The 27,351-nt window shown below is 45.2% G+C and overlaps 1 protein-coding gene across 2 annotated transcripts; it reads left to right on the forward strand.

Moving 5' to 3' along the window:
• NBPF7 (Putative neuroblastoma breakpoint family member 7) lies at positions 1–25,994 on the forward strand. 2 transcript variants are annotated; one of them, XM_071069962.1, is made up of 17 exons: positions 1–641; positions 744–953; positions 2,704–2,806; positions 3,639–3,853; positions 5,230–5,302; positions 6,161–6,372; positions 8,109–8,160; positions 9,258–9,469; positions 10,458–10,509; positions 11,348–11,517; positions 12,139–12,190; positions 12,981–13,156; positions 14,185–14,236; positions 14,983–15,155; positions 20,804–21,040; positions 23,066–24,297; positions 25,848–25,993. In XM_071069962.1, exons 2-16 carry the CDS (start codon positions 779–781, stop codon positions 23,266–23,268), a joined length of 2,157 nt encoding a protein of 718 aa, XP_070926063.1. In that variant the 5' UTR covers positions 1–641; positions 744–778; the 3' UTR covers positions 23,269–24,297; positions 25,848–25,993. The 2 variants fall into 2 exon arrangements, with proteins under 2 accessions (XP_070926063.1, XP_070926066.1); XM_071069965.1 differs by lacking the exon at positions 1–641 and having other exon boundaries at positions 25,848–25,994.
• Positions 25,995–27,351: the final 1,357 nt, after the last annotated feature.

Genomic DNA, 27,351 nt, shown 5'->3' on the forward strand with positions numbered 1-27,351 from the left:
GCAAGAAGAATACTGAGAAAGAAAAGAAAACATTTTTTAAAAATGAATTATTCATTCACTTTCTAGTAGATACAGAAAAAACTGCAGAAGACCCAGAGGATATCAGGGCAGGCTAAAAGTTTGATATCTTACACCTGTGGAAAAGCCTTAAGATGTGTTTTAACTTAGAGCAGGTGGGGTGACTTCATGACTACCATTAAGAAAATATAACCTGTGGGGAAACTGTTTCTGTCTTGATGATTTTGTACAGACAAGAGCTAAACAGTGAGGAATATGCTTAGATGTATTGGGAAAGAGATGGGTCTGTGCCATTGTCACAAGGGTACACAAATACTGAGAGTGAATGCTCAGGAATGATCCCCATTGGTGGTGACCCTCAGGTGAGACCAGGGTGCCTGTGTTTCAGCAAAGCCTGGGCAATTGGAATGCAGGGCTCCTAAGATTCCATGACACCCCCACCTTCTAATTCTGTTATTGCAACTGGAGACCGTTACCTGGCACGCTGGCCACAATCTCCCTCACTCTTGTTAGAGTCTGAGCTACGGGCAGTGCCTTCAGCTCTGAGCTAAGGTACCTCAAACCTTGTTTTTGTGGTTAAGGATCCTAAAGTGCTGTGCGGAGTGATCACGTTTTTCTCAACAGTAAGTTAAGAATTTCAGTTACTGACATCCCTCAGTCCTGATTAAACCTATTTGATTCCACCAATTTTTAACCCACCATATATTTGTGTTTCTTCTCCCCAGTCCCTGACTCCACCTCTTCTGCCACAAACGTCAGCATGGTGGTGTCTGCTGGCCCTTGGTCCAGTGAGAAGGCAGAGATGAACATTCTAGAAATCAATGAGAAATTGCGCCCCCAGCTGGCAGAGAAGAAACAACAGTTCAGAAACATAAAAGAGAAATTTCTTGTAACTCAAGTGGCCTACTTCCTGGCCAACCAGCAGAATAAATACAGTAAGATCTCTAGGCTCACCATCATGAAAGTGATGAATGACATCCTGTCTTCTCTCTGAGAAACTAAATGCTCTCTCCATCAAAAATAATTTCATCCTTCCCGTACTTCTAGGAAAATAGAAATGGGTATTTTAACATTTTATTAAAGTTGGAAGACAGAGGTACCAAAGTATTTGGCAACTTTCCATGTTTGCAGTCAGGTGGGGGTGGGACTAGAGTTCAAATCCCAGTTGCTGATTTTCTGACACAGGCAGAGAACGACCTGTTTTCTCCAAGAGGCTCAATCATGTTTTCAAGAATCCTCTCTGTACCATATAAGATCCTGCAGACGAATAACATCTAGTCTGTTGTTCTAAATGTCTGGGACTAGTGAACTTTTATTCAGTTCAAGCTTCTGTTGAGGCCCAAAAGGCAAAGCTCTGTTCTAGGGACCCTGAGGGAAAGTTGGTGATAGTACCCAGTACCCGCTCTGAGGGGCTTCAAGAGGTGTCTGCTCCTAATAGAACCTGTGGTAGCTATAAGTGACAGCATCAAGAGCAGGGAGTAGGGGCCGGGTGCGGTGGTTCACTCCTGTAATCCCAGCACTTTGGGAGGCTGAGGTAGGCAGATCACAAGGTCAGGAGTTTGAGACCAGCCTGGCCAACATGGTGAAACCGCGTCTCCACTAAAAATACAAGAATTAGCTGGGCATGGTGGCAGGTGCCTGTAACCCCAGCTACTTGGGAGGCTGAGGCAGGAGGATCCTTTGAACCCAGGAGGCAGAGGTTGCAGTGAGTCAAGATCGCGCCATTGCACTCCAGCCTTGGGGACAGGGCAAGACTCGAAGGAAAAAAAAAAAAAGCAGAGAGTACCCTGGTGAGAGGAAGTCCTGCTTCCTGGGGCACAGGCTCTTGTTCCTAAAGAGGAAGAAAGATCGCACCTGAGAATGTGTGGAAGTAGCAGTGCAGTGTGCATAGCAGGGACCCTGGGCCTGTGTCCTGCGCTCCATCCAAGTTGCTTGTCTTTTCTGATCCTCAGTTTTATCATTTGATCATAGAGTACTACAATAATACCTACCTCTGTAAATTGCTGCAGTGAGTTACATGAGCTATTTCTTGCCAATCTCCTGGAACAGTTACTGGCACAGAGTAAACACTATGTATTAGTTCTTCATTGTACTGTTTCTAAATTAACACAAGCTTTATTAGTATTTGGGCATATTTCCTTCATGGCCTTATGGTCTTATGTCTCATACTTTATGCTTCAGATATGATTCTTAAAATCTTATCTGAAGATATGATTTAAAAATCAAAGATTTTAAAAAATCTTTGACATACTTGTCCTTGGAATTCCCAGTAAAAGGGAAACCATCAGTCCCATAGTCCTAGGGGCCTTCCCGACTTACAAGAAATCACTGCTTCATGGCCCAGTGCAGTGTTTTAGAGGAGAGGCTGAAGGCTTGGGAAAGCGGCCCCACATTCAGACTCAGACCTCAGGGGCTGTGAGTTCTGATTCCACTTCATTGTGGTTGAATCATCTTGTCAATTTCCTTGATGTGCCCTTGAGTTTCTCTTTCTTCATCTCTAAATTTTGGAGGATTCGACGCCAGAAAGTCGGGAGACTGAAGAGTAAAGACGTGGAAATCCCTGCCTAGAGCCTGGTAGTGGGGACGGTTTTGTCCTTGGTATGGACCTGCCTCCTGCCCTGAAGGCAGTGACCACAGCAGCATGTCCAGCCTTCCACTGAGGCAGGCATGTCTGTCTTTTCTCAGAGTATGAAGAGTGCAAAGACCTCATAAAATCTATGCTGAGGGATGAGCTGCAGGTCAAGGGGGAGAAGCTCGCAGAGCAGCTCAAGCAAGCTGAGGAGCTCAGGTGAGGGGGCCCCGTGGGGGCAGGCAGGTGGGCAGGTGTGTAAATCTCTGAAGTACAGCAGCTCGGCGGGAGAAGTAAGAGCTAAGCTGGGTCAGGGAAGGGAAGGAATTGCCATGGCAGGCTCACGACACACAAATATTTATCAAACAGAGAACAAGGATAATAATACGTTATGGGTTGCAGTTGTTTCTCAGAGCCTTGTTTTCTCTTTTTCAAACAAGTAATTGTTGAGGTGAAATTTGCATAACACAAAATTAACCAAAGAAGTGGGAACCACCCAGCAGCATTCAGTATACTCAAAATGGTGTGTCATCACCACCCCACTTACCCTTGTTCAGAATCACCTCCTGACTGGCTACGGCGTCTCATTCTTCCACTCAATCAATGTTGCCTTCTCGGCCCTGTCATTCTTTTCTTCTTTCGTCTTTTCAATTCTCCCCATCTGCACCCGGCCTCATTTCTGTACATGGCTTTGTATCTATCGCCGCAAGATGCACTATGCGTATTTTCACATGGAAATGTCCGTGGCCAGGGTGAGGAACTGAAAGGATGTCTTTTTGAAATGGAATTAGGAAGACACCTACTTTTGTTTACAGAAGAGAAAGATGAATGGATCATCATCAAGGATCTTACAGGAGCCCTCTCTGATACAGAGGAAGCCTGTAAACCATTTTCTATTCTTTCTCTTGGCCACGGGCATTCCTTTAAACATGTGCTGACCTTCTGCTTGGAGGTCTCCTTGAGGACATTGTCTCAGAAATCTCTGTTGCAATATTAGAACTGATCGCTCATCCCTTTCCACTGTTAAATGTTCTCTACCCTCTCACCTTAGGCAATATAAAGTCCTGGTTCACTCTCAGGCACAAGAGCTGATCCAGTTAAGGGAGAAGTTACGGGAAGGGAGAGATGCCTCCCGCTCATTGACTCAGCATCTCCAGGCCCTCCTCACTCCGGATGAGCCGGACAAGTCCCAGCGGCGGGACCTCCGAGAACAGCTGGCCAAGGGGTGTAGGCTGGCACGGCACCTTGTCCACAAGCTCAGCTCAGGTAAGATGGCCACAGGCCCTGATGACCCCAAACCCCAGGCTTATGAGAGACTCCAGACCTCCACACTTTCACAATGACGGTTGTATCGGTGGGGCTTTTTTCCACTAAACATATGTGGCCATGACATGACCAGGACTTCCTGGGTAAGAACAGAGATGAGAAACCCATGAGGTTGGAGGTCACAGTATTGCAAATGTCCCTCCTTCCTTGATGGAAGGTGGTCTTTGGAGCAACAGGCAGTATCTGTCTAGTTTTTGTTTTTTTTTTTTTTTTTTTTTTTTTTGAGACGGAGTCTCGCTCTGTCACCCAGGCTGGAGTGCGGTGGCCGGATCTCAGCTCACTGCAAGCTCCGCCTCCCGGGTTCACGCCATTCTCCTGCCTCAGCCTCCCGAGTAGCTGGGACTATAGGCGCCCGCCACCTCGCCCGGCTAGTTTTTTGTATTTTTTAGTAGAGACGGGGTTTCACCGTGTTAGCCAGGATGGTCTCGATCTCCTGACCTCGTGATCCGCCCGTCTCGGCCTCCCAAAGTGCTGGGATTACAGGCGTGAGCCACCGCGCCCGGCCAATCTGTCTAGTTTTAAAGGACAGGAAGGAGGCTGTGACGGGAGGACACTTGTTAGAGTGAAAAGAGCTCTGGACTAAGAATGAAGGTTCCCAGGCTGTCTCTTCAGCAATGTTCTTAGTAACTGTTGGTGAGTGATTTATTTATCTTTCCTGGGTTACTGTCTCTCATTCTGCAAAGGCAGACACATTGTCTCTTGCAAGTGTCTCTATCATTCAAATGCCAGAACACTTATGACTGCTTTTCAAAATGAGATGAAGCCCCTCACCGTGTGGTGTTGGAGAAGACACTTGATGTGGGGGCATTTGGTGGTAGGAAGGGCTTCAGACTGGAGCACTCCCCACGGAGAGAATGTCCCTGAATAACACAGCAGAAGCCACGTGGAGGGCCTGTGCAGTCTCCTGATGTATAGAGGACTGTGGGACAAGTTTGTCCTCTCCTAAGAGAAAGAATTAGTTTCTAAATGCAAACTGTGACAGGACACCAAGCCCGTGCCTGGGAATCAGATCTGTGGCGGGATGGGGGAGACAGCTGCCAAAGGCCGGAGAGAGGCTGCACAAGCCTCCAGTGATATGGGGAGCAAAACGTCTTTTCAGTGTTTGCCCACATCTTGATGGTGGCCCTCCAGATCAGAAATGCATTGCCTGATGGATCAGGAAACAACGCCAGGGCATTTTGTTAAAGATAAAACATGAGAGCTTTCAGTTCAATGCTGACCCATCATAGATGTTCATGTCTCTGTGCACATTGGGCTGACTGTGCTTGCAGAGTGTGAAGTGGGAAATATCTGAACGAACACTTCTGTATTTACAGAAGATGATGAAGATGAGGATGAAAATGATAAAGCTGAGGAGGTCGATAAAGTACAGGAATCACCTGCCCCCAGGTAAGACTGAATAATCAGGAGCAGGTAATGGGTGGTAACATATGGAAAAGGTCTCAGCAAGAACACAAAGGGAGTGAAGGTAGTCACAGATTCCGGATGCAGGATAAAGAAAGCTGCAGAGTGCACTGATTTCTTGCACTCACCTAACAAGGAAATAGGCCTGTTAACATGTTTGTCCATTGTCTCCATGGTACCTTAAGGAAGACCCTCAGTAAACTCACCAGCCCCAGGGACTTCCTGCACACACAGAGAAGGCCTGTTCTACCCTGTTGTGAAAACCAGGAGGAGGTGCAAAGCTGCTTTCTCCATGGTTGTCTTTAGATACTTGTTATGAATGATAAATAGCAAAGAGGCAACAAGCAGAGGAATTAGGAAGTACCTAGCAAAGTGAAACACCAGGAAAAGTACCTAGACAAAAAAAAATTACATTTTATCTCACAATGTTAAAATAAAAAGGCCTAGAAGGCACACCATGTCTGGAGTCTATAATGGGTCCAAAGCCTGCGTTCCCTTGGCCACAGTATGTGAAATTCAACCCAGCTTAGACACAGGGTGTGGCAGCTGTTGTCTCTGTGTGTGTGCTGTGTGTACTGTGCAGGGATAGCTGAGTCTTCATCCTCCTCAGCTCCTACCTGTCCAGTGCAATGAACACCAGTTGCTCTCTTCCTCTCTGGCTCCCACGGCAGCCATGCTTCATTGCAGAGAGAAGAAGATTGCCTGTTCTCTCTAAATGGGAACCTCTTGTTTGCTTTCTGGAACCACTCTCTTATGCCTCCTGTCAAAACCAGCTAGGACTCCCTGGGGTCCAATCCCTCTCGGTCTAATCTTCTGTCATCTCTATCCCACCTGGCTCATCAGGGAGGCACAGAAGGCTGAAGAAAAAGAAGTCCCTGAAGGCTCACTGGAGGAATGTGTCATCAGTCGTTCAAATAGCCACGGCCCTTGTAACTCCAACCCGCCACACAGGAACACAAAAATCACATTTGAGGAAGACAAAGCCACCTCAACTCTGATTGTTGATGGTGAATCCTCTCAAGATGAATGGCAGGATGCTCTAAACATTCTCCCAGGTAACCTCTGTTTTCCTTGTGTCTCATACCTCTGTCTAGGCTATGGAAGATCAATTCTGAGGATGGGCTGTATACACACATATTGGTTTGAGTCAGAAACTAGGATGGAGCTGGGTGCGGTGACTCACATGTATAATCACAGTACTTTGGGAGGCCCAGGTGGGTGGATCACTTGAGATCAGGAGTTCAAGACCAGCCTGGACAATATGGTGAATCCCATCTTTACAATAAATACAAAAAATTAGCCAGGCATGCTGCTGCATGCCTATAGTCCCAACTACTCACGAGGCTTAGGTGGAAGAATTGTCTGAGCCTGGGAGGTAGAGGCTGCAGTGAGCCGTGATTGCACTGCTACACTCCAACTTAGGCGACAGAGCAAGAACCTGTGTCAAAAAGAAAAAGAGAGAGAGAGAGAGAAAGAGAGACAGAGAGAGAGAAGTGGAAGAGGAGAGAGAGAGAATGAGAAACTAGGATGGAATATTAAACACAGATACCAGTGGATCAGAGAGCTTTCCTGTCCTCCTTGGCCTATGTCATACCTTTGTCATCCTGGCCCCAGTATCAGGTTATTGGAACAGAGGCAGGTGTGACAAAACCATAGCTACCCATGTACAGGAGGAGTACAGGAGGTATCTGTCAGGCCTCCTAGCTCGGTTCCTATGTCTCTTGTCAGCTGCAATGGTGTTATTTGTGTCTCTGAACAATGTCCGTGGAGTTTCTTTGCCTGTCTGAGGCCACTGACAGCCTTGTCCATTTATTTGAAGATGTTGTTTCCCTGGTTTCACTCTCCTCATCTCCAGTCTGGATCTCCTTTAAACCAGCTTGTCTCAACTATTCAGTCAACTGAAACCAGGACATCAACACTTGCACCCTTATCTTGCTTATAAGTTTCCATAAAGCAAGCCTGGGTCCTGAGTTCTTCACCCCATGAGTGGCCACTGTTTCTGGGTAGCACCACAGATTTCTTTTCTTTCTTTCTTTTCTCTTTCTTTCTTTTTCTTTTTTTCCTTTTTTTTTTTTTTTTTCTTGTGATGAAGTCTCACTCTGTCACCCAGGCTGGAATACAGTGGCGTGATCTTGGCTCACTACAACTTTTGCCTCTAGGGTTCAAGTGATTCTCTTGCCTCAGCCTCCCGAGTAGCTGGTACTTCCAGTGTGCGTCACCACGCCTGGCTAATTTTTGTATTTTTAGTAGAGGTGGGGTTTCACCATGTTGGCCAGGCTGATCTTGAACTCCTGACATCAAGTAATCTGCCTGCCTTGGTCTCCCAAAGTGCTGGGACTAGAGGCATGAGCCACCCGCCGGCCCCACAGATTCTTTTTTAAGCAAAAGTTGTTAGAATTAATCTATCAGTTCAATTTTCTATATAAATTTCTCTAACCATTCATTGACCATGATATATGAAGAGATAAATCAGTATTGCAGCAGCACTTCTGGAAATCAGGGCAATTTTTGAAAATCTTAGGGAAAATGATTTAATTGTTTGTGCTGACTCAGGTCAGAGGATATAAGATTAAGATCTACCAGATGAGGGAGATTTTGTCCCACGGATCTGAAAAGCAGTCTCATCTACTTCTGTCAAGACTTAATCTAGGGCACATTAGAACGTTCCTGTCAGAATATCACTTCTTACACTGAGAATATTTATGTCCTTGTGCTATGACTGGACACTGATTTGGTCTTGTGTGAAGCGTGATTTGCTTAATGTGACCTGCTCTTCTGAATTTGTTTACAGAAAATCGAAATGATCATGAGGAAGAGGAAGGGAAAGCGCCAGTGCCCCCCAGGTAACTCTGTAGATTTGTGGGATGTTAGTACAATAGTGACACCGGGAGACTGTAGATCCAGGGAAAAATAGAAAGTGACAAACAGAACTGCCTCATCCATTCATCCAGCTGCAAATTATACGTTTTAACAATGCTGTCTTTTTGAGTGTGGTACTTGAGTAGGTTACACATTTCTTTCTTTCTTTCTTTTTTGAGACAGAGTCTTGCTGTGTCTCCCAGGCCAGAGTGCAGTGGCATGATCTCGGCTCACTGCCAGCTCTGCCTTCTGGGTTCATGCCATTCTCCTGCCTCAGCCTCCCAAGTAGCTGGGAATACAGGCACCTGCCACCATGCTGGGCTAATTTTTTTTTTTTTTTTTTTTTTTGTATTTTTAGTAGAGACAGGGTTTCACCGTGTTAGCCAGGATGATCTTGATCTCCTGACCTTGTGATCTGCCTGCCTTTACCTCCCAAAGTGCTGGGATTACAGGTGTGAGCCACCGCGCCTGGCCAGGTTTCAATTTCTTAATCCCCCCCTTGCATAGGAATATGCAATCAGTTGAGCCAGGTGAGCTAACCAAACTCAGGGATGTCACCTGTTCTCTCCCATGTGGTTAATCCAGAGTGAGATGCATGTATGCTTTCTACATATTTGATGTCAGCGTGTTGGCAAGTATTTCATTACAAAACAGGGAAATGGTAATTTATGTCAAAATATTTTTTAAATGGGCTTTGAAAAGACAAGATCTGTGTATCTGGAATGCCTCAAGAGCTGTGTTTACTTGGGTGCTGCATGTAAACATCAACACATTTAAGCATAGGAAGCCAAGCCCTGTGTCAGTTCTCTGCGCTGCAAGTCGTGATCGCGGTTTACAGGGAGAGTCTGGGACCTCCCGCAGCAGCTCGTTTGTGGCCAACGCACTGAGCACCTGCTGCTTGCGTTTGCTCTGTCCCTAGGGCGGTCACATCCACCCCACATTTAGAAGGATAGATTTTTCTCTCTTGGAGGAGACTACCCCTTTGGTTTCTGTGACCACTCCCTTATGTGTCCCATGAAACCACCTGAGATGCTGTGGTGTTGAATCCCTCTTGTCACTCCTCTCCTGTCTGGCGCATCAGGAAGCTGCAGGAGTCTGAAGAGAAGGAAGTGCTGCAGGACTCTCTGGAGGAAAGTGTTTTGACTTCCTGTAGTCACCATGATATGTCCCAATCTTACCAGCCTTGCGAAGGCACTTTCTTGGCACTGGACGAACAGAAAGTTTGCTCTGCTCAGGATGTAGCCAGCGAACACTCCAATTCCAAAGGAGAGGAAACCCCACTTGGCTTCCCAGGTAGGCTCCATATTCTTGGCACCCCACGACCGGTCTAGAATGACAGATGCCATACTGTCAGGCGAACCCTATACTCATATACTAGTTAGAACCAGGCTCTAGGATTGAGTTTGAAGAAGGCATCCCATGAGTCAGAGAGTTTTGCTCCATCCTAGCCCCATATCACATGTCATCTTTCATCTTTGCCCCACTAGCAAATCACTGTACCCAAGGTTGACCTCACAAGTTCATATGCACCCCTGCGGCCTGGATGCAGGATTTATCCATCAGTCCTCCCAATTTAGATTGAATCCGTCATCTCACATGGGATCTTCTACTTTTCCCTCCCAAACAGCCTGAGTTTTTATGCTGTCCAAGGCCGTTGGCAGCCATTTCTATATTCCTGGGACTGTCATTACTCTTGTTCCTTTCTGTCAGGCTAGACACTGTCTCTTTTTAGTTGGCTTGCCTTAGCTAGGAAGTCTCTGAGTACCAGAACATGAACACCACTATTGGACTTTCGATGTTTCTCTGAAAGAAGGCTGGGCCCTGAAACTCCCTACAAGATGAAAGGCCAGTGTTTCTGCATAGCATGAGAGATTCTTTTGACGCAATCTATCCATCTAAATGTGAATTCTACAAAACCACCAACAGTAACCTATCCGAAGGAAGCATGCTGAATACTGCAGTAACCCTCCTGGAAAGCATTGAAGTGGATCCCCAGGATCTCTCAGTAAAAAAGGATGTGTTTAACATCCTGCTGTGGCTCAGGACAGAAGGGACTATGATGATGACCTGTTATGTTAAGGAGATTTGCTCCATGGCTCAGGAATGTAAACCTAGTGGCTTCTCACAAGGCTCATGCCGAGGCCTCCTGGGAAGTTCCTCTCACAATAGGCTGTTATGACACTGAGTGTATTTATGCCACTGTGTACGTTTGGACACAAGTTTGTGCATGTATGAATGGGATCAAGTTCATGTGACTGGTTTTCTCTCAATGTATTTGCAGAAAAGCAACTTGGTCTTGAAGAGGTGAAAAGACAAGAAACAATTGCTCCCAGGTAATTGAGAAAAATCAGGAACTGTCAATTCAGGGTGATATCTGTACAATTCATATCCACAGAGAACCAGAAAGTCCTGAATATACCTAATGCATCCCTTCAGCCAACCAGAAATGATCCTTTTGGACAATGTTTTCTGTTTTCATTGTGATACTTGTATTATTTGCCATTTCTTATTTGCAATTTCTTATTAACTTCTCAAGTTCCGTACACAAAACCAGTTGACCTTGTGAACAACTAATCAGTCACAGAGATTTCCTGCAAGCAGATATGTTCTTCTTATGGTTTCAACCACCCTGAGATGCATATCTGCTTTCTGCTGGTTTTGCATTAGCACAGTGGTGAGTATTCCACGGCAAGAAAATTTGATAGAAAAATTATTATTATACCATGCCACAATATTAAGAGAAAGGGGAGTTGATGACATGAGATTTTGGGGGATATTATAATGCCTCAAAATCTGTACTTCCTTGGCCAATACATATAAAATTCAATACAATTTAAGAAAAAAGGATGAAACCACTGTTCTGGGACATGATAATCAGTAAGTCATGACTGTACCATACAGAAACACTCAGTCTCCTGCCTCAGAAAATCATAATCTGGCCAATTCATGGAGTACCTGATGCTTCTCTCTCTCTTGTCTCTCTTTCCCTCTCTCTCTATTGCTCACCTACCCCATGGCAACCACACTGCAACCCACCAAGAAGAGGAGAATATTGAACTCTCTAATGGGTTGACCATTTGCTTTCTGTGATCGCTCCTTCATGCCTCACATGAAATCCAGCTAGGGCTCTGAAACTTTTTGGATTAATCTATAGTCCTTCCTACCCTGCAGGCTCAGCAGGGAACCGCTGAGGGTGGACAAGCATGAAGTCCCCCGGGAGTTACTGGATGGATGTTATTTGATTGCTTCTGTTCTTCCTGACCTGACTCACTCCTGCCAGCCTTATAGGAGAACTCTGTATTCTTTTGAAGAAAAGCAAGTCAGCTTGGCTCTTGTAGACAGTGAGTACTCCATTGTGAACATGATAAATCTCTTATTGGTGCCCCAGGCAGACTTTGTAATCCTTGCACCTCGCACTCCTGGCTGGACTTAGACGTGTCATTGGTGTGGGCATCACTCGTAGACACAGGTTGATTTGCTGGAACTTAGGCTGTAATGTTGGCTCTCCTGCTACCCACCTCCTTTTCTATGGCCTGGTTCCTGACAGGCCATGTATCGGTGCTGGTCTGTGGCCTGGGGATTGGGGGCCCCTGTTCTAAATCATCAAAACCTGAGTATTTGGTGAAGGTGGCTGAATATTACAGTCTCCCTCATACAATGCAATTTAGCTATTTGCCTAGAGTCTGTGGGGAAAAGGATTACTTCACTGTGTGCCAGACTCAGAATGGAGGATGTTGGGATGATGGCCTACTAGCACAGGCAGATTTTGCCCCATGGCTCAGGAAAGCCAGTAAGCCAGTTCTCTCAAGACACGACCTTATGCCTCCTGAAATATGTCTCTCACAGTATCCTGTTCTCATACTGGAAAGTTAGATGTCTCTGTGTTAGGACTGGACAGTGAATTGGACATGTGTGGAGGGGAATCAGCTTAATGTGACAGCCCTGTCTGAATTTATTTGTAGAAAATCTAAATGACCGAAAGAAGATGGAAGACCAACAACTACTGTGCCCTAGGTAAGTCTCAGGAACTGTAGACTGTTCATTCACTGTTGACAGCTGGAGACTCCAGACCTAGGTAAAACAGAAAGTGCTATATATATATATATCCTCTCAGCAAGTCACAAATTATCCCTAGTCATAAGATTGTCTGTTTTCATGGTGGTACCTGCATAGGATCCCATTACTTCCTCCCTCTGGCATTTAGTAACCTGCAGTTGGTTACTCAGGTCAACACACCTGACTAGGGAGCTCCTGCAATTGCCCCTTCTCTCTTGGGTGCGGGGCCACAACCAGTGTGATGCAGACTTGATTTTGGCTTGTTTCTCTTCATCGTGTGTTAGGACTTTGGTAATAGGAAAAGGAACTAGAAAAAAACCATAGCCTGTCACTATATTGAGAATAAGAGGCCTGCCTGAAGGTGAAAGGTTTTGGAGCCTACACTTCCTCTAATGCTACAATCATGTACCTATTGCATATCAACTTCAACTCATTTTATGGAAAACCACTGAAGCCACTGCTTTAGTAATCTCTCCATACTGTGTGTCATGAGGGTGATAATAGAGGGCTTCCTTTCTCCCTCCCCATCGACTTATAATCTGGCCAGTTCCCTGAGCACAGCCCCACACCACATTCCCTTGGAAGCCACACTGTATCCTACAAATTAGAGGATACTTTTCCTCCTTTTAAATAGATTCCCATCTCTGATTTCTGCAACCACTGTCTCAAACCTTCCACCAAATTCAGATAGACCTCTGTGGCACCTGATCTTCCATGGATTAATTTTTAGACCTTCCTACCCCAACAGGCTCAATAGGCGACTGCTACAGGTGGAGGAGCATGAAGTCCCTCAGGAGTCATGGGATGAAGCTGACTCGACTCTTCCGATCCCTCCTGACCTGACTGACTCCTACCAGTCTGATATGAGGAGTGCCCTGCATTCATTAGAGGAACAGCAAGCCTGCGTGGCTCTTGACGTAGACAGTGAGTACTCCGTTGTGAAGGTGATGTAAGTCCTAGGTGGACCCCAAAATCCTTGGGCCTCCCACCCATGGCTGGACTGAGAGTTGTCAACACTGTGAACTGGACCTAGATATACATGTAGATTTGTATCCCTCTGGAATCGAGTCTGAAACAAAGACGTAAGATTGGGTCCATGAACTTTGGCCTCTTCCTAGTCTCAGGCCATTCTTGTGGCATCCTGGATCAACTGTTAGGACACTGGACCCCAAGCAGGTGTGAAAAATTCACACCAATGTATGTAACACATGCCCAACAGGTGTCTGTCAGGCCTCTTAATCTGAATAAACTTTGTCTTGCCAGCTATTGTGCTCCTTACAAGTTTCCTTCCCCAACCATGTTCCTTCAGGTTCTATGCCTGCCCAAGGCCAGTGGCATCTTTGACTACATTTCTGTTAGCGATATTACCCAGATTTCAATGAATCAAGCTTCATTCTCTGTGTCTTCGATGTTGGCCTGTCTTAGCAGAGCAGTCCATTACCTTTTGTTATGTTTGCAGAAGCAAGACTGGGCCTCGTCACTCCTAGATGGCAAGAATAGCCAATGTTTCTTTATAGCACCAAAGATTCATTTTGATTCAAGAGTCTGTTGATTCCTCCCTTCATTCTAATTTCAATGTCTAACATCCTCGCAACCATGAACGATGTGGGTATTTAATGATAGAAAGTTAGGTATTTCCGCTAGAAAGCAGTTGGGGTATTTGCTTTAAATTGGTGTGAAAAATGTTGCATAACTCTTTGCACAAAATCAGGAGTGATGATATTGGGATGATGATCTACCACAACAGGGAGATTTCACCCCTAGGCTTAGGGAAGAAACCCAGAGCACCTCTCTCATGACAGGACTTCAGGCCTCCGGAAATATTTCTCTCACAGTGTCCTGTTCTCCCACTGAGGAAACCGATGTTCCTATGTTAGGATTGCACAGTGGATTGTTTGTGTGTGTAGGGGAACCTGCTTAATGTGTCTGTCCCTGTCTGAATTTATTTGCAGAAATTAACAAGGATCAAGAGGAGCTAGCAGACCAAGACCCACCATGCCGCAGGTAACTCTGAGGAATCATGGACAGTCAATTCAGTGTTGATATCTGGAGACTCCACATGCAGGGAAAATCAGAGTGTGCTGAATATACCTGTTTCATCTGTTCAGCCAACCATGAAATAGCCATGTTCATAATGTTGACTCTGTTCATTGTATACCTATATTTGTTTTTTCTCCTTATTAATCCCTGTAAATTGTACTAGTCTGCATTCAGTTGACTCTGTTGAACTGATCAGTCACAGACATTTTCTGTGGTCCTCTTTTCTGTCCTTTTTGCTTAAAGTGAAGAAGAGGTGCACATCTGATGTCTGCCACTTTGACAATAACATGTTTGCAAGTATTTGATAGCAGGAAAGTGAGTGAAAATTACTCATGTCCTGCTACAATATTGAGAGCAAGGGATGTTGAGGATGCACTCACTCTGTCTGTGAAGCCTTACGAGGCTGTATTCATTTGGCCAGTGATGCTAATTTCAACAAATGTATGCAAAAGTGCTGCATGCACTGTGTCATGGCCATTTCTCACAGGGATTGTTCCATCTCTTTCCTCCCCAGCTCATTGTCTGCCCAGTGCACTGAGCACCTGCTGCTCTCTGTCTCCTGCTCGAGACAGGGAAGCATCCTTGTATCTCTCTGAGGGGACTGTCCTTTGCTTCCTCTGGTCCCTTCTGTGAGCCTCCCTATAGACCCAGCTGAGTACAGTGGTTTTGGTTATCTCTGGTGTTTACCTTATGTCGTCTTTACCCACCAGACTGAGGCAGGAGCTGCTAGAGGTGGAGGAGCAGGAGGTCCCAGAGAACTCCCTGGATGAAGTTTACTTGACTCCTTTGGTTCCTCATGACCTGTGTGACTGCCACCAGGCTTATAGCGGCACCTTGTACTCACTGGAGGATCAGCTCGCCTGCTCTGCTCTAGATATAGCCTGTGAGTACTCCAGCCTGAAGGTCACAAAGCTCCACCGTTCTCCCAGGCAGCCCCTATCTGTTTTGCTTTGTGCAACTTGTGCAGCTGAGGCGGTTCATCTCTGTAGGCAGGCCCTGTATACTGAGCCTGTTTTGAATCTGGCTCTTGGATCTAGTTTTAAGCACAGACATCCACTAGGTGGAACTTCCTCTTCTGTCCCAACTGGCTCATCTGTCACCTGGCATCTTCTCACAAGAGCAGGCTGTGCGTATCCAAACAGACCAGAGAAGGGGATGGTGAGGGATCATTGCAAAATCTTGACAACAGTAGCTTACCTGGAGAAATCTGTATAACAGACCTTCTTTTTTTATTGTTTCATTTTATTTTACTTTAAGTTCTGGGATACATGTGTAGAATGTGCATGTTTGTGATATAGGTATACATGTGCCATGGTGATTTGCTGCACCTATCAACTCATCATCTAGGTTTTAAGCCACGCATACATTAGGTATTTCTCCTAATGCTCTCCCTCCCCTTTCCCCTCAACCCCCAACAGGCCCTGGCATGTGTTGTTCCCCTCGTAGTGTCCATGTGTTCTCATTGTTTAACTCCCACTTATGGGTGAGAACATGTGGTGTTTGGTTTTCTATTCCTTTGTTAGTTTGCCCAGAATGATGGTTTCTAGCTTCATCCATGTCATTCACTCTGCACAGGACATGATCTTAATCTTTTTTATAGCTGGTGTGTAAGGAAGGGGTCCAGTTTCAGTTTTCTGGATATGGCTAACCAGGTTTCCCAGCACCATTTATGAAATAGGGAATCCTTTCCCCATTGTTTGTTTGGTGAGGTTTGTCGAAGATCAGATGGTGTCATTCTTTAAGATAGGGCATCTCTCTTTTCTGAAATTATGTTGCTAACTGCTGCCCTGAGCAGTGCCCTTATCTCTTTTCTGGCCACCCACATGTGCTTGCAGTCTTGCTCAATTATTTTGGAGGTCTATTTCAAGATTTCTGTGTCCCAAGCTAGATTCTCTACTTTAGGGATCCCCAACCCCCGGGGCCATGGACCTGTGTTGGTTCATGACGCACAGGAGGTGAGCAGTGGGTGAGCATTACCGCCTGAGCTCCACCTCCTGTTGGATCATCAGCAGCATTGGATTCTCATAGGAGCTTGAACCCTATCGTGAATTGTGCGTGTGAGGAGTCTAGGTTGTGCGCTCCATATGAGAATCTAATGCCTGATGATCTGTCACTGTCTCCCATCACCTTCAGATGGGACTAACTAATTGCAGGAATACAAGCTCAGGGATCCCAATAATTCTATATTATGGTGAGTTGTATAATTGTTTCATTATGTATTACAATGTGATAATAATAGAAATAAAGTGCACAATAAATGTAATGTGCTTGAATCATCCCAAAACCATCCCCCCTACCCTGCTCCGTGGAAAATTGTCTTCCTTGAAACTGGTCCCTGGTGCCAAAAAGGTTGGTGACTGCTATTGTATTTCCTCTGTGGTAGCTTCCCTCCACTGAAGCAGTCTAGTGTCCTTTCCTCCATGCAAGGCCATAGCTTACATCCTCTGTAGAGCGCTAGTAGATTTTACATGGATGGGATTGTAGTTTCAACCACGTGTTGGTCTCAGTGCTATATTCTCACAGAAGCCATTGACAACTCGTATATCTGATGAACAAAGCAGAGTGGTTCCCGTCCCCATGATCTCCAGAAAACCCTTCCTCTTAGCAACTTCCCCTTGAGACAGCAGCTTCACAGGATGTGTAGAGAACAATATCCAACGTTCATTTCTTCTTGCTCATTCTATTTTTTTTTTTTTTTGAAACGCAGTCACTCTGTCACCCAGGCTGGAGTGCAATGGCATGGTATCGGCTCACTGCAACCTCCACCTCCCAGGTTCAAGCAATTCTTGTGCCTCAGCCTCCTGCGTCGCTGAGATTACAGGTGCCTGCCACCACGCCCAGCTAATTTTTGCCTTTTGAGATGGAGTCTTGCTCTTGTTACCCAGGCAGGAATGCAGTGGCACGATCTTGGCTCACTGCAACATCCACCTCCTGGGTTCAAGTGATTCTTGTTACTGAACCTGCCAAGTAGCTGGGATTATAGGCACCCACAATCATGCCTGGCTGATATTTGTATTTTTAGTAGAGATGGGTTTCACCATGTTGGCCAGGCTGGTCTCGAACTCCGTACCTCAGGTGATCCACCCGCCTTGGCCTCACAAAATGCTGGGATTACAGGCATGAGCCACCGTGACTGGCCTAATTTTGCCTTTTTAGTAGAAATGGGACTTCACTATGTTGGTGAAGCTGGTCTCCAACTCCTGGCCTCAGGTGACCTGCCTGACTCGGCCTCCCAAAGTGCTAGAATTACAAGCATGTGCCACCATGCCTGGCCTGATTGTTGGGAATTTTACCCATCAAATCATCTTCTAGTAAGAACAAGGAACTCTGTGATGTCCCCCAAAATATATGAATGTTTTATAATGAAATTAGCAACAATGCCAGGTGCAGTGACTCACTTCAGTAATTCTATCGCTTTGAGAGGTCGAGGGAGGGGGCTTGCTTGTGCTCAGGAGATTGAGACCAGTGTGGGCAACATGGAAAAACACTGTCTCTACAAAAACTTAGCAGGACATGGTGACACACACCTGTAGTCCCAGTTACTATGCGGGGGGCTGAGGTGGAAGGATCATATGAGCCTGGGAAGTTGAGGCCTCAGAGAGCTGCGATTGTACGACCACACTCCAGCCTGAGCAACAAGGAGACCTTGTCTCAAAAAAAGAAAAAAGAAAAAGAAAGAAAGAAAGAAAGAGAAAAGAAACTAGCAACAAAAATGTTGGCCTCTATCTATTTTGGTAAGTGCCTTTGATGTTGGGACCATCTCCTTTCCTGTTTTCCATTTCTCCCTGAGTTTCAAAAAAGCAAAGGCTTTTTTTAGGATCACAGCAATTCATGAAACAGAAATAAAATACACATTGACTTTGCATCGGCTGTATGCCAGGCCCCTTGCTAAGCAAGCTCTGTCCTTGCTGTAACTCGTTCAGTGCTCCAGGGACGCTCCCAAGTTTGCGGTGGCATCTCCATGTTAGAGCTGAGGACGCCGAGGCTCAGAAAGGTCCACTCACCTGCCCAGGATGTCTTGACTAGTTGCAGTGGGAACATAAGCCCCATATCTACCTGACTCCAGAGCACAGTCGCTGTTATTTATTTCTGTGTTGGCGGGAGAACGTGTCAGGGCTGAGCCGACATGGGTGCTCACCCTTTTTTCTTTTGTAGAAATTAATTTGGAATGATTTCAAGTTGAAACAGAAAAGTTGCTAGCCTGGTACAAAGAACTCCTGCAGCCCCTGGCGCAGATTCCCGAAGGAGGAATGCCTCTGTGCGCTTTGTCTGTGAGCAGAGCTAGTGGCTCCTCCAGTCCCTCCAGGGGGACCTACAGCTCTATGGGGCTCTCCTTGGAAAATCACACAGGGGATGAAAGGTCTTAGTCTCTCCCCAGCCCTTGTCCCCAGGGTTTCAACTTGGCCATCCTTGAGCCCCTGTATATCTGCAGGGCTCTGTCTGAGGAACACCCCAACCAGGACAGGGCTTCTACAAGGAGGAAGGGAAGTGCTCAGACACATGTCTCAGAAGTGACATGCCTCTGATATGGGCCGGCTCTGCCAGAGCATCATGAAACAGGGGCCTGGGGAGGCCACAATCCTCCATGCAGATGGGTTGAGATGAATGAATGCACCTGTCAAATTACACAAGGATGCATCCTGTGTGTGGGTTCATGACAATGGTGTGTGAATAGTGTGCACAGTGCACAGCCCTGACCCCAGCAGCGGTTTCCACAGGTGATCTGCTCCATCCATCCTCTCCTTACAGAGGAAAGCTTGGTAGAACCAAGGAGAATACAACCTAAATGATCACTTGATCTATAATTGAGCGCTTTTTCCCACCTGCCCAACTCACAATACTACCGTATTTTAGAAGCTTGAGAAAATATTTTCCCTTTTCTCCTGAAAATGCAAAGAATATTCAAAGTATAAGTTTAATAAGACTCAGTAGTCTAGCAAAGAGGGACAAAATGACATGACAAAATTAAGTAGTAATAATTAAAAACATTCCTAGACATTGATTCTAAACAGCCAAGTGCAGAGGATCAGAAAGAGAGACCTGTGTTTGCCCAGTCTTCACCAATGAGATTTGTTGTTTCAGCATGTTGTTCTCATTTGCCCAATGTGAACTATCTTAAAATCTTAGAGTGTCCTAAGTGACTGATTGACTGATGGTTAACGATCAGTAAACTGTGCCCTGAGTAACTAAGGAGGCCACACCAAGCCAAGAGAAGTGCTCCTGGACAAAGACGCAGAAACTGGAAGGCACCCTGTGCAGGGCTGGGCCAGGGAGCAGCCAGCCTGACCCCAGGGGAGACTCTGTGTGAGGGAGTGGTGGGAGGTGATGCTGGATAGGATCATGGGACAGAAGATAGTAGGAGCACACAGGCAGAGTGAGCGGGGAGAGTGGCGCAGTGGGCAGCTGAGAGTTTTCAGAAGCAGAGTAGAAACGTGGAAAGAACAGGGCCTTTGGGTGATAAATTGCTTGTGGTATAATTGCTCGTGCGGAGATGGCAGAATCAGAGAAAGCAGTTGCAGGGGTGTATGAAGTCAGGCATCAGTGATGAGTCTGATACACTGTCCTCTCAGGAAGATGAAAGAGAACAGATACACGGAAGGCATTTTTAAGAAAACTTAGAGAAATCTTGATGAGAATGAGGATGTGCAGAGGGGAGGAGAGAGAGGAGCCCTGCAGCAACGTGGATCAGGCCCTGCGCACCCCATCCCTCTTCTGAGGCAGATCTGGACTGGCGTGAGGCCACCGGAAGTCTTTCCTTAGTCCACTTTCTGAGAGTGTGATTTCCTCTTCCTGTGGAAATAGCGATAATATTTATGGTGGGTGCTGCCTGGACTCCACTGGAGGAGCGGGTAAGATGAGGACTGTGCTCGGTGTTCTCTCCCTACAGAACCACACACGCTGATCCGTAATACCTGTGGCCCCTAAGTGTCTGTGAAGGGACTGGTCCCTCTAATACTTTGCTTATGGCTGCTGAGACCCTTCATGTGGCAATAAGATGTATATGTGTGGGCAGGTGGTAAAACCATTATAGGCAATAGGAAATTCAAAATGTCCCGGAACCCTGAAAAGCTTTCCTCATTTAGTATGTGGTCTATAGGATCCCAGCCCCCTTTTCCATGGTTCTTTCTCAAAGCCTGGCGGCTCTAACTCTTGCCTTGTTCTTATACCCCTGTGTGTGGAGAGAAACAACTTCTCCTCTCCTATGCTCTGAGGGCTCTCTAGAACTTTCCCTCTAGACCACTGGAAAGAGATCAATAATGACAGAATAATTAGCATGACATTGTTAGCCAATCCAAAGCCCTCTGGGCTGAAACAGGGGTATTTCACTTCAGGGACGCCCAGCCTGGGCACCTGCCATCTCAGCATCCCCAGGCACAAACAGGAAAGGTGACCATGCCTGCATTTACATGATGTCGGTCTGCGTGGCCTGGTCACTGGGTGATTTTACTGAGAGGCAGGGACATCAAGGATAGGCGTTCTGGGCATGCGTAACAAATGAGGTTGTTCCTACTGAAGACCCTTCTCTTTCAGCTCCCACCCAGGCAGCTTGTCCCCACGGGCCTTGGAGTGGAGACATCGGCCACCACCTGTCAGAGATGCAGGCTTCACAGGCACAGCCGGAGCCGAGAACCCTGGTGCCCAATTCTTTGCAACTGCAGCTGGATCAAGGGTTTGACTGTGGCTATGGCTTAGCCAGGCGGGGCGTTTCTTCCACCACCTGCAGCTTCACAGCCAACGCTGATCCTGGGAAGCAATGGCCCTTCCAAGGTAGGGAAGGAAAGGGGACCGGGAAGCTGTAATCCGGGTGTTGGTGGTCATGGTACTGTGGGTGGAGGAGACAGTGGGGCCTCTTCATGCTCCCTCAGAGTCAAGTTGAAATCCACGATGCTCCAACCCAGTGAGGTGAGCAAGAGCCTGGGGCTTAGGATCAAATTTGCTCTCAGGCCCTGGCTTTGCCACTGTCTAGTTGTTCACTTTGGCCAAAGTTTTTATCTTTTTGCTATTTATATCTCAGTTCCCTCATATGAGATACCTGAAAAATCATATCTACCTGTAATCATTATTGAGAGTATTAATTATGATAATTTCCAGAGGGCCGGATTCAGTAACAATTGCTCAATAAACCTATGAATAGATGATATCGAATCCTTTTCTCTTTCTGGCAAATTCGCACTTAGAAAGTGACTTCACATGTGGTGTTTTGTCTGCGGTAGAGCAATTGTTAGGATCTCTGCTTTCTGGGGACCCCTCTTCCATTGCTTTCTTAGAAAGTCTCCTTTGCCAGCTTTCTTCCTCTCATTACCCATCCCTTATGAGACCAATCTTCCTTTACCAGACACTTTCAGTAATAACCTATTAGGCACATTCAGTAAAAGTGTAAATCCTGGCCCTCAAGTCAGTCTTCTGACGTATCCAGCTGCTTCTGCTTTTTCAGCTTTTTTTGAAATAAAAGGGCAACCTTCTCATGGAAAGTGTACACATCAGTCTCTTTTATGAAACTCCATTTAGTTCATCATCTCTACTACGTCCACAGCCACGTCCTCAGTTTCTTTCTTCCAGGGATCCACTTCTGCTCAGATTTCCTTAAAACCCTGGGTCGTGTTTATCCTTACTCTCCGTCCCACTCAATATCTCCTCCTGGAGCCCCTGGGGCTGCCTGGTGCTCATCTGTCAGGCGATGCCCTCAGCTGAAGAATAAGGAGACCCATGTCCTCAGGAGGAGGGAGGGTCACGTGATGTAACGAGCACCATCTGGGTCCCTGAAGAGGACACATGGAAGGCGCTCAGTGAGTGTCAGGGAATGCGTAGTCCCTGACATGTGCCGTGATAACTTCGAATATTTAAACATATTTCTTCCCACTGGAATCTCTTTTGTTTCTCCATGGATTCCCACACCCCCAGCCAAGACTCACCCCACTGGCTCAGACACGCCCTCTCTTGCTCATTTTCCCTGGAGTCTAGAGCATGAACCAGGCTCCAGGTAAGAGGACAGAATGAATGCCTTTTGTTTTCTTTTCCTTCACCTGGTGATTTCTCCTGGCTTTCTAACTGGTCATTTGTTTCTCACCACACTTTTTCTTCTCAATATTCTCATATTTCTATTTTTTTCCAATTTTTATGGACGAGAAGAGTGGTTATACTGTTACATTCAATAGCTCCCAAATCCCTGTATAATACTTTTATTAGATTAATATGTATAAATAGATATATACATTTGTGTCATTTGTCATATATATTAAGCATATTTGGTATGTATGTTATATAGGGTATATATACATGCAGGAGATCATATAATGATGCAAGTTTTGTAACTTCTCCATGTTTAGTCTTCCTGGTTCTTTTCTCTCATCAGCTGCTGTCACCGCTGTCTGATCTCACCTCTGTGCCCCATGGGCTGCCGCCCGGCCAGGCCCTGCCAGGCCCTGCCATCGCCTTCTCCTATTTGAGCTCAGTTCTGATTTCACTTTGATTTTGCTTGAGTTTTATAATCTCTTCCTTCCCAAAAGCACAATCTAGATACAGTGTGATTTCCTTGCCTTATCTACCTGTAATCTATTTGTGTTTCTCAATCCTCTGTTGTTTGAATATTTTTGTGAATTGGGAGTGTCTTTGCTTCCTGGCAATCTTGTCATTACTGGGTAATGTAAGAAAGATCAACAAAAAGAAAATATCAAAGTGACTCCATTGGCTTTGGATGCCACTTTTCCTTATTTGATGTTCTTTGGGTAGGAGGAAAGTCACAGTGAGAACATGGATGCCAGTGGATCCCATTGTCTTTGGTTTCATTTTCAGAGCTGGGTTTAGAGCCTCCTGGAATGAAGAACCCTCCCCAGCTGGAAGGTGATGCTCTTGAAGGCTCAACCGACAACACACATGGGCATCAAGTCATTGGCCACATTCATGCCTCAAGTGTCCTAAAACCGAAAATGATCAAAAGAAAACTGCCGTTCAGCAGGTGGAGACTGGCATGCAGATTCCCTGGCCTGCAAGCTTAGAGTAGGAAAGTAATCACATCTACGGCTCTTAGCGGCACTCACTCCTTATTTCTCTCTGTCTATGATGACAGCTCATTCTCCCACTGCTGTTCTCTTCCCTATTTGTGGGTATTGTCTGAGGCCCCTGCTGCTTCTCACGTCCAGGTTCTTCCCATAGTCTGCTCTCCCGCTCCTTCCCAGAAGACTGGGACATGGAGTTGTAAGGGGGTGGGTTTCTCTGCAAAGGGCCCTCTCCTTCTACAGCCCTCTGCTTCTGAGTGTGCATGGTAGACTCTGAGCACATCCTCTCTGGGAGGTGTGAAAAGCCATCACTGCTCCGGACAAAGAGGATCAGAATGAAAGGGTCATCGGCTGCTGGTTGGGCATAGGCAGGTCCTCATATCTGCCCTCCAGGCTGACTGGAAGTTCAGCGGTGTTTTCTTCTCACTTGTGGATGGCACTTGCCCCTTCAGCTAGCCAGAGGCTGAGGCTTCAGCTCATCCTTCCAGCAGGAGCTCAGTTTGCCCCTGGGCTATCACAACTTAACAATCCCTCCAGACTCAGTCATCAGCAGGACTTGACATAGATGCTCTTTTCATTTTTTCTTTTCTCTCTCCTACAGATACCAAATACTGCTGGAAGGATGAAAAAGATGAAAAGATGTCACAAAAAGTAGCTTTTCCGCTTGATGAAAAAAACTAAAACAGCAAAGCAAGTTGAAGTTCAAATACAACACTGCAGGGGTCCTTTGCTGAGGACTGAATTTTAGACACAGAACGCTCTTGATGATTTCAACCCACTAGGATCCATTGATTTGAGAAACCACAATCCGTCCCATTTCCACTTGTGATGAATACCCAAGGACACCAATTCCCGGATGGACAAACAGCATTGAGAGGCCTTAGCCCTGCTCCTCTCAATTCCATCCTGTAGAGAACAGGAGTCAGGAGCTGCTGGCAGGAGACAGTATGTCACCCGAGACTCTGCCGGTGCAGAATATGAACAATGCCATGTTCTTGCTGAAAACGTTTAGCCTGAGTTTCATAGGAGGTAATCACCAGACAACTGCAGAATGTAGAACACTGAGCAGGACAACTGACGTGTCTCCTTCACACAGTCCACGTCACCACGAATCACACAACAAAAAGGAGAAGAGACATTTTGGGTAGAAAGATAATGTAGCTACACTTCTTTAGTTATTTTGAACCCAAAGTATCTCCTCATCTTTTTGTTGTTGTCATTGATGGTGGTGACATGGACTTCTTTGTAGAGGACAGGTCAGCTGTCTGGCTCAATGGTCTTCATTCTGAAGTTGTCAGAAAATTTCCTTATGATTAAATTCAGCCTAAACATTTTGCCAGGAACACTGCAGAGTCAATGCTGTGAGTTTCCAACCTCAGCTCATCTGCAGGCAGAGAAGGTCCGGTTTGTCTGTCACCATTATTGTTATATCAGGACTGGTTACGTGGTTAAGGAGGGATCTGGGAGATCTGTCCTTTGTAAAGACACCTTATTTATAATTAATTTGGAAAGTGGTTTGAAAAAGGATAAATACCCCGTATTCTAACAATCTTCCTCTGAGAATTTCATCATCAATCAATCACCCCTGGCTGTGTCAGTTATTATATTTATGTTTGTACATTGGAAATTTCTATCTCAGTTCTTACTATAAACTTATTTCTGTTGGCATTCTGTTGTGAAAAAGAATATTCCCTGCCCAAATTTTAACTTTCATCCAGGACTAATTTTAGTCTATTAAAGTTAAAATGTTTATGTTTTAAATCTGTTTAATTAAAATATTCTTGCCTATCATTCTGGACTAGTAGATTTTTTTTTTACATACAATGTTTTAAGCTTTTATGATGATTGGTTTTGGTGGATAAGGATACAGATTAATAAAAACATTCTTATTTCCCTGTTTACATTTTAAACTCTTCCACATTTTAGTCTACATTTATCATATGCAGTAGTAGATGGTATTTACTACATTTCTTTATCAATGCTATTTTTTCTTTGTGTGTGTGTGTGCCTTTTGTTTGTTATTTAGGAAGGGTTGTGTAGCTCATGTTAAACATTGCACTAAAAATGTTTTGACATCACTAGTCCCCTTTTAACTTGACACACTTCTAATATTTGGTTTATAAATTTTTAATCATATCTTTTGAATTTAAAATTTTACCACTATGACAACCAAAGATATTATTTTCCTCTTCTCTGACCTCTTAACCTGCCATTTCTTACAGTGTTAGTTCAACCCAAGCATATACCAGTGACAGCCTGTGTTTCCCACCTCGCCTCCACCTTGGCTTTTGGTTTAGGTCCACAATTAAACATGCTGATGCTCATGAACTATTCAAAAGTGAGTGTCCTGGGCATCACTTGTTGAAGGGAATTTATTCTTGGGAGAGTCCTCATGAGGGAATAGGGTCTCGCTGAGTTTTGCTTAATAACGTTTTCCCACTGCCTTGGTATATGGTGCACATGACTAGATATAAGGTACTGGCCAAAAATAATTTTTCTTGAGTTTTTAGAAAATGTCTTGCTTTAGGGGACAGGGATGGTGTGTGTTCTCATTCTGGGATTCTGTTTCATTCTACCAGGACCTCTAATTTCTGCCAGTTACTTCATTCATTCTCTTCACCACAAGTCTCCAGAGGATGCTTCCTTTGTCCACACCTCCCCATCTCCCAGCAATTCTGGGTTTCCGAGCTTGCCACCTCTGGTCCTCTGCACCGTGAAGCCCCTTCCTTTCAATTCCCCAGTAGCCAGTGTAAGTATGGATTGATTAGTTCTATAATCAATTTTGAGTTAGTTTTAGTGCAAGTATGGATGTTTTGGTAGCTTTTGTTTCTTTCTTTGCTTATTATTTTTTACTACCAGGTCTCAGGCATGATCTGTCTTTCTTCACACTCACTTTCTGAGGATAGTTTTACCTGTGTTCTGTCATGAACAGGCCCTCCCTGCTGTCCTGGCCTCTATTCGAGTAGTGTTTCCTGCTCCCTCTGCAGTTGTGTGGCTCCCAGACCCTGCTAAAGAAAATCACCTGAGGGCTACAGGGTTGTTTAGCCCTGGTGTTTAGGGGCAGGGTTCTAGGTGGTATTTTTGACTCCCTGCTAATTCCTAGGGCTTTGAAGTGTATGTTAAGAAAATCAGCTGTTATCCTATCCTACTTCTTCAAACGTGGAATTTCAATAGTATAAAAAAGGAGACAGAATCATATAATAGAACTCCCTCATATTCATTGGCTAGCTCAGCAACTATCATTGAATAATTGAACTTTTAAAAATACAATCCTTCCTACTTATGAAATGTGTGTATACATATATATATATATATGTATAATGCATGTACTTGTATGTGTGTGTGTGTGTGTGTGTGTATATACATATAAATTTGGACATATGATTATGGAGGCTGCAATTCCCAAGATGGAAAGCTGGATACCCAGGAAAGCATTTCCTTCTTATTAGGCCCTTTCTTTCTCCTCTGACCTTTGGTTGATTGGATGAGGCCCACCCACATTAGGGACGACAGTCTGCTTCACTTAGTCTGCCTATTCCAGTGTTAATGTCATCCAGAAACACCCTCCAGCACACACCCAGAATAATGTTGGAACAAATGTCCTGGCACACTGGGGCTTGGTCACAGTGACACACACAATTAACCATTATACAGGTCCTTCATCATATGTGGGATTTTCATATTTTTCTCCCAATTTGTAGCATATGTTTTATTCTATTATCGATGTCTTGTGCTGACCAAGGATTTTTAATTTTTATGAAGTTGAATATATCAATGTTTTCTTTAATAGTTTGTGTTGATACGATAACTAAGAATACTTTGTGCCTAACTCTACATCATGAAAATTTTCTCTTACGTTTTCTACTGTAAGTTTTCTAGATTTGCAGTTTACATTTAGTTGTATAATCAATTTTGAGTTAGTTTTTGTGCAAGTATGGATGTTTAAGTGGATTTTTTTTCTTTCTTTGTTAGTTGTTTTTTACTTCCACTTTTATTTTAAGTTCAGGGGTGCATGTGCAGGATGTGTAGGTTTGCTACATAGGTAAATGTGTGCCATGGTGCTTTGCTGCACAGATCATCCCA

Source organism: Macaca nemestrina, chromosome 1 (assembly GCF_043159975.1).
Source record: "Macaca nemestrina isolate mMacNem1 chromosome 1, mMacNem.hap1, whole genome shotgun sequence".
Classification (NCBI taxonomy): domain Eukaryota; kingdom Metazoa; phylum Chordata; class Mammalia; order Primates; family Cercopithecidae; genus Macaca; species Macaca nemestrina.